At 42.1% G+C, this 7,709-nt stretch overlaps 1 protein-coding gene across 1 annotated transcript in view; it reads left to right on the forward strand.

Annotated features, from left to right (window-relative positions):
* The window catches only part of pepd (peptidase D), a 28,260-nt gene extending 21,020 nt beyond the window's left edge, over window positions 1-7,240 (forward strand). The window contains exons 13-15 of the mRNA XM_079497785.1: window positions 3,596-3,780; window positions 5,367-5,558; window positions 6,497-7,240. Of these exons, the coding sequence (XP_079353911.1) occupies window positions 3,596-3,780; window positions 5,367-5,558; window positions 6,497-6,643 (524 nt within the window). The 3' untranslated portion in view covers window positions 6,644-7,240. The remainder of the gene's footprint in view (window positions 1-3,595; window positions 3,781-5,366; window positions 5,559-6,496) is intronic.
* The last annotated feature ends 469 nt before the right edge of the window (window positions 7,241-7,709 follow it).

Raw genomic sequence — 7,709 nt, forward strand, 5'->3', positions numbered from 1 at the left:
GCAACCCTCCGTTCCGCTGCCTCTGCCTCGGAGAGGCTTGGGTGACACTCGTAGACGAGCAGTCTCATGTCATGCTGAAAATAAGCATAATATAGTAGTGCACAATATGGGTTCAAATCTATTTAGGATCGGATCAGCGCCGTTTCGTTCGGACCGGGTCCAAACCACCCAATCCTTCTCGGCTCCGTTTCGGACCGGATCCAATCCTTCTCGGGGCCGTCGCTGCAAATTAGAATGTTTCTCGGATCCATTCGCTTCGGTTCAGATATCACCGTCCCGTATCGGAAGCAGGTCCAATTTTATGGACCTGTGCTAGGCGTGCTACCCTCTACTACAGTGTCAACAAAAGCAGCTGATCTGCAAGCTCAAAACGCGGTTCAAAGTGACGTGTTTTGAGCTTGTAGATCTGCTACCTTTGCTATATTTGAATTTTAATCTTGAAAAGTTAATAGTTTTGGTCATGGGGTTTCCACCTGACAAAAAACTACACTTGCAAAAATTGTATTGGGATTACAAGGTGATTTATAAGGCTTTTTCAGAGACAATACCTACAGTTAACTGCGTATTTTAGCAACACAGTTTGATCTAATCACATCTTTAATAATTGAGATGTCTGTTGTCTGCTTTGAGCATAAACGAAAACTAGAAACCTATATGAAATGAAATGAAATCTATATTTACCCAGGGTATCTGGGCTAAGCTCAAGAACTTGTTTCCAGCCAGGCCCTGCTCATAGAACACATTTCATCGTAGTGGTTGATGCCTTGTTCAAGGGCATTTCAGCGGTGGTAATTTTAACGTGTCGGACGGCTGATTCGAACTGGGAACCTTCCGGTATCTAGACCGCGCCGCTATCCGTTCGGCCACCGCTGCCACAAATATGAAAGTAACAACTTTGCAATTTTGTGTTTGGTAGTCGATCCTCGATTTCTATTGTAACAATGCTTCTTGGCAATATATTTTATACCGTCGGAAAACCTGGTTATTTGTAACGCCCGGGATTCGAGCCCCGGTCTCCCACGTGGAAAGCCAACATCTTAACCACTAGACTAAAGGGGAATTCCCCCTTGCCTGGGGAGATATTAGGCTTTTGGTCATCAGGCCACTGATTCACTACTGCTACATATTTACCTTTATTTGTAAGGAACATGCATTTGTGGGGTGAGCAGCGCAGTTCAGTATGTGGGTTGTGCCCATGAAAAATAAAAATCTGCCAACAGCTTATTCCATATCCTGAAGGGACGATTATTCACAAATATGGCAGCTGTTATTGACTGATCTGAAAACATTTGAGAATTGAGGTCCCTGGCCTGCTGTCAATTTGTGCAAGAAATAGGATCTGCCTAGCCACGAGATTAGTGGAAAGACATACGTAGCCACACATACAGCACAAGATTGAAATGTGTTAACATCTGGTTAACATGAAGGTAAAATAAAACAATATATTGAATAATTCTGCAGGTATTTTATAGATCACTTCTTATTTCACTTTTCTGGGCAATATTTCCTGTCATCACGGTCAAAAACTAGAAAACGACATCATATAATGGATCTACTGGTTGCATGGCACAGTACAAAAATAACCAACTCTGCTAAAGCAGACATTTGAGACCAACGGTTACCTGCAGCACAATTGCTGTGAAAGCATCAAATACCTGCTTTTAGTAGCACTTTTTAATTTTTTCAAGTTTTAGGCCCTCATTTATCAATTGAGTGTAAAATCTGCCCCAAATTCGAGTGTAGGTTTCGTAGTACACCCACGTCGCCACGGCATTTATAAAGTGATCGCAAACAGCTGATCCTTCCTTAATTTCGTTCCGATGTTAATAAATGTGACGGCTGAAATCTATCTGGGCACGCCCTATGAAATCAAGCCTCGCCCTCGTTTTTGCGACATGAACAACTGCAATACGACCTGGAAACCATGGTTACAGGGGGAAAAAAGTTTCCCTCGCTTGCCTTGCTGCCCCCTCTCTCATACACACACACACAGAGACGCACGCACGCACACGCAACTTGCAACTTGTTGTATCTTAAATAAATAAACCTGCATGAATTAAATAAAGCTGTAGGCCTACCCTGTCTGTTTCTCCTCTCGCTTCGCTTCCCTTCCCTTGCTGCCCGCCTCACCCCAACACGCACGCACGCACATATCGCAATTTGCAAGCAACTGTCACTGTGTGTTGTTAGTTGTATATTAAATTATGAAAGTCTTTTTAATTTAATATACAACAAGATATATTAGTAAACGAAAACCTGAACCTGTGAACCATGAATGAAATAACAAATAGGCACACACACACACACTGCTGTTTTGCATAGGTGCTCCTCCTGTCCTGTTTGTCTGTCTCTCTCTCTCTATCACTGTGGTCCGTCCGTGACACCGTGACCAACTGACCATGCACCGCACGTTCGACAGTCTATTTAGATTGCCTCGCAGTAGCTAGTCGCTGCAGTGGCTGGGCTGTCAACTGTCAATATATGAATGTGCAGCACGGTACATTTGGCATTCGAGCGACGCGTCGGGTTTATTAAACGAGGAGGAGATTGCACATACCGTAACTCCAGAAAGACATCAGCCTGCTGTAGATTAGGCTACAGTAGGCTACCCACGTTGGGACTCTATGCAGCTGCAGCACTGCACTATAATATACTCTCCAACGTCCCGTCATGGAAATATTTCAGCACAGACAGCCCAAATCCTCGCATGTATGCGCTCATGCTTAAGCATCTAACTTGCAACATTGTTTTTAATTGCCTGTAAAGTTGGAAATCTCCTAATTTCATATGACACAAAGATACATCGTTGATGTATACGTTTACTCTTTTTTTTTTACATTTAGCCCATACAGTTTTATATAAACATTAAGTGAATACATATGTTTAGATGCCTGTGACAGCCTCTCAGTTGGTCAAACAATGCTGCTCCGCTGTTCTACGACAGAAAAACAGGTGAGGACAAAGCGTACGACAGCTCCCGACCAGACGTGATTTTTGTCCTGGCACACGTTCAATTTCAAGCTTTGGCGGAAATGATAAATGCCGACAATTGCGGTAATTTCGGCGTGCACCAATATTTTGGCGTACGCCGAGTTGATAAATGAGGGCCCTAGTCCTAGCACCAAGTGCTAGAAACAAACACTAAGCTATTATTGGCGCCAGAAACATGCTTGGTCACAGCACAGCAGGTTCCCTATGAAAACGCAGCACAAATTAGTACCTCACCAGCAAGCCAATAAAATGGAAACAAGCAAGAAAGCGCTAAACTAGTCTAGTTGAGTACTGTACATTGTCTCTGCCAGGTGGAAACCTCTCCTAAAAAAATAAACGTACTTTTCAGGATTCAATTGCAAATGCAGCAGATCTACAAGCTCGAACGTCTCTTTGCGCCACATTTCAAGCTTGTGGATCTGTTAATTTAGATGCTTTTGTGTGACGCTGTAGTATGATCAAGTAGGGCATTAATGTACGGAAAAAAATAAGTTTGAATGTGGAGGCATACTGTATGTTAGCAAGTACGTACAGTATAAGGAAGTAAGTTTGTTTACTACAGGATGTATAAACATAAATGTTGTGTCCCCGACTCCCCATGCAGGTGTGAAGTGGACAGAGATGCATCGGCTGGCTGACCAGGTGCACCTGGAGGAGCTGGTTAAGATCGGCATCTTGAAGGGAAGCGTGGCGGACATGATGAAAGTCCACATGGGCTCCGTGTTCATGCCCCACGGCCTGGGACACCTGCTGGGCATCGACGTCCATGACGTGGGGGGCTACCCAGAGGTCAGTGCTGCCCTCTCTATCCCATCTGTATTCAGTATTTTAGCTGTGACGTGAGCGCCCCCTCCAGAGATGCTTCCGGGTCCTACTTTTGTGTCGCTTTTGTGTCCCCATAGAGTTATACTGTGACGCTCCGTCGGACTAAATCTGAGACGAAAACAACCACGAAAGTCTAATTTTACCGCTTTCCTCGCAACAACAAAGCTGCTGCTCTCCCAAATCTGGCTGTGACAGGCCGTCTTGCCCCACACTGAATACTATCGCCATTTTATTTAATTGTGTCAACTAAATCCTCATTAATTGCAAACTAGATTCAACATACTCAAGCCTGCACACATTCTAAATATGCCCCCGAAATATTGTACTGAGCAAATGGACTGTTACCACCTTCAATAATAATGATAATAATAGTCTTTATTGTCTCCACATCATATATTTTCTTTTTCATGGACACTTGTACAAAACATTAATAATTATATTCGAGTTGGAAGCATTAAGACCCATTTTAACCCTCAATGGCTTCCTTTCTGAAAAATAACATCATTGTAGCGTTTAGATATTCTATTTACAATGAGATGCGGACGGGAGCTGGTGCCACTTGGACCCGGACGTAACGTAGCACTACAAGACGTCGGACTTAAATACTGAATAGGGCGTAGCAGTGGCACCATTTTCTGGTGCCATCGTTCCTCCAGACACCATTCATTTTTCCCTTAAATATTTACAAACATTTTGTGTCAGTTATTTTAAGCCTAGAATCAAGCCATCCAGGATCCTGGTGATTCATGACCATAAATCAACTGATTCTGTAAAAATTATATTTTTTTATATTTAATTATATCGTATACCGGTACTATATTTATTAAATACCCTTTGTATTGTGGTTTTCAATTATTAATTTTTTTTCACAGAATAAACATTTATGGTCATGATTCACCAGGTGCCTGATTGGCTTGATTCTTGACTTTTTTTGACATTTTTTGACTTGACATTTTTGGAAATGTCTATTGGAAAAATGAATCAGGTCTGGAACGATGGAACCAGAAGTATAGTTGATTTGGTCAACAAATATGTATTTTGGCGAGCCTCGATTACATAGTAATGGCTGATTTTACACTTGGTTGCATGCTGAAAATAACCGATCTACAAGCGCACAATGTTTTGTGAGCTTGTAGATCTGCTATTTTCAGAGTGCAACACCCGAGCGCAACCAAACATAACCGGGTCTCTTCTCCACTACTCCCTCCCTAACATTTTAGTCTAGTTTTTATTTGTTGGCGAAATTGTCAAGATATTTAGTCTTAGTTTTAGTCTTCATACCTTAGTTTTTATTTTGTTTTCATGTGTGTGTGTGTGTGTGTGTGTGTGTGTGTGTGTGTGTGTGTGTGTGTGTGTGTGTGTGTGTGTGTGTGTGTGTGTGTGTGTGTGTGTGTGTGTGTGTGTGTGTGTGTGTGTGTGGTAGTGGACGAACATTTTTCATCATAGTTTGTCAACGAAAACAACACTGGTTGTAGGTATAACGTTTGATTGTAATTTGACATTTGCTGTAATAACAGATTCACTGAAGTGTAGCATTATTCTGTGCTCAGGGCGTGGAGCGTACCGACGAGCCAGGCCTGAAGAGTCTGAGGATGGGTCGGCTCGTTCGCGAGCGCATGGTCCTGACCGTGGAGCCCGGCATCTACTTCATCAACCACCTGCTGGACCAGGCCCTGGCCAACTCCGCACAGAGCTGCTTCATCGACAACCAAGTGCTGGCTCGCTTCCGCGGCTTCGGAGGGGTGAGTCAGTCTGTCCTCGTCCTCACAGGCCGGCAGCAGTTTGTTTCATTGTGTTTGAGGAGTAGGATTCAGTTTAATGAAGAGGAAAGGCATACGAGTCACCCACCCCCAGCTCACATACGCTATTCTGTACTGTGTGTGGAGGCACACATCTCGCTTTGCCTGTTTTGTTTGCTTTCAATTGAGTGAAGTGAAGGTGTGTTATTGTGTGGGCCTTTCTTGATTTTTTTTTTTTTTTTATGGGATTAGTGTGAGTTCGTAGCCACCACATTAAGAGATACTTGTGCATGATGCTCTATCATTAAGCACATGAATTGTGATTTTTGGTTTTGCAATTGAATTGATTTTAAAAGGAAATGAATAGAGCACAATCTCTGGTGTAGATGTCGTACGGACCATCGGTCTCCAACCGATCGGTCTTTTTTCTGTCTCACCGCCTCTTTACTGTATGTGTTGATTGTTTGAATGACTGCTGTATTGCGTGTATCTGTGTGTGTGCTGTATTGCGTGTATCTGTGTGTGTGTGTTTGTATTACTATACTTGTACCAAATGTCCCCCAAAGTATAGTACAATTTGAGAAATACGGTAGACATTGTAAGGACCCCTTTCCTGGTCCTCACAAGAAAAATCTTTGTTTTATGGTAAAATATATATATATATATATAATAATAATTTATATTGGGAGAATATTCTGATTGGGTATAGGATTTGACATTTAGACTAGAGGTTAGGTTTAGGGGGTAATGATTTATACTTGTCATGCACCGGCAAATAGCTGATCTATAATCCCACAGCGCATTGCGCTGCGACGCATTGTGGGCTTGTAGATCTATTCGTTTTCGGCTTTGGGATTATGATTAAATTGGCAGAATGCATTAAAAATGGCGTCTTCAAATGCTGACGTGCTATATAGTATAGTAATACTAATTGTGTGTAGGTGCGCATCGAGGACGACATTGCGGTCACTGCGAGCGGTGTGGAGCTGTTGACCTGTGTGCCTCGCACGGTGGAGGAGATTGAGGAGTTCATGAGTGACCCAGCAGTGAAAGCCTTCAGTCCCGTGGTCTGCAGCCAGAGCTTATGAATGACATCGCTTCGCCTTCAGAGGTCGCCAACAACACAGTTCCCATTTTATGCAGAGGGATTCTTTTTTCTTTCTTACGATCAAATTATTTGTTTATATACTGTCTGTATTTTGTATTATTATTCATATCAGACACAACAGAAACATAGCTATAAACAATGACTTTCGACTTAATTTGGCTACAAATGAGCTTTAGCAACATACAATGAGCAACAACACCCAGCTGCAAATATAAGAAGGGATTGCCAATATACTGTGATCCAGGAACGACTAATTCCTAGTAAGACATGTAGCATATAGCAAAGGAAAGTTGTTTTCTCTTTCACATTCTCATCTGTGTAGCACTTCCACAATTACGATTAATGAATCACATTCTACAACAGAAGCAGAACATGTCCATAAAAATGCAAGAATGTTGCTCTTTAATTTGTACTATAAAGACTAAAGAGCACTTTTGTGCTGTCTAAAAAGATGAAGTCTTGCTGCTAGCATTTCTGTGCCTCTTGGCGAATTACCTGTTTTTATCAAATGTTTTTATTACTAATAACAAGCAATTCTCCAAATCACCTGTGACTTAATAAACTCCCATTTTCAATTGCTTGCATCATGTATTTTTCAGCTTTAGAAAAAGGACAATCTGAGAACCCATCGTAAAAAAAAAAGGAAAAACAGAGCCCTCTTTTCCTTTGAATTTGGGATCAACAGTCTGAGACTAGAAAAAGGATATCTAAACCATAATGCTGATGTGTTGTAATGGCTATTTCTGACCTCTAGATGGAGATATATACCCAAGGCAGTCCCATATCCTTTGATTTTAGCCACACTAATGGACAGTATTGTGCCACTGCTAAAATACTGTATAGCAGGGGGTCCAGGACCCCTAGGAGGTCCTCATAGTACTGCAGGGGTCAGCCAAATATTTGTGTGATTAGAACCTTTCTTCTTTTTTTACATTAACCACATTGAACCCAGCATTCCTACTCGATCTACAAGCTCACACAAGTTGTGAGCTTGTAGGTCGGCTATTTTCGGTAAAGGGGGAAAAAAGAGTAGACCAAGCAGCCTA

This window comes from Electrona antarctica (assembly GCF_951216825.1).
Source record: "Electrona antarctica genome assembly, chromosome: 3".
In the NCBI taxonomy this organism is placed as follows: Eukaryota; Metazoa; Chordata; class Actinopteri; order Myctophiformes; family Myctophidae; genus Electrona; species Electrona antarctica.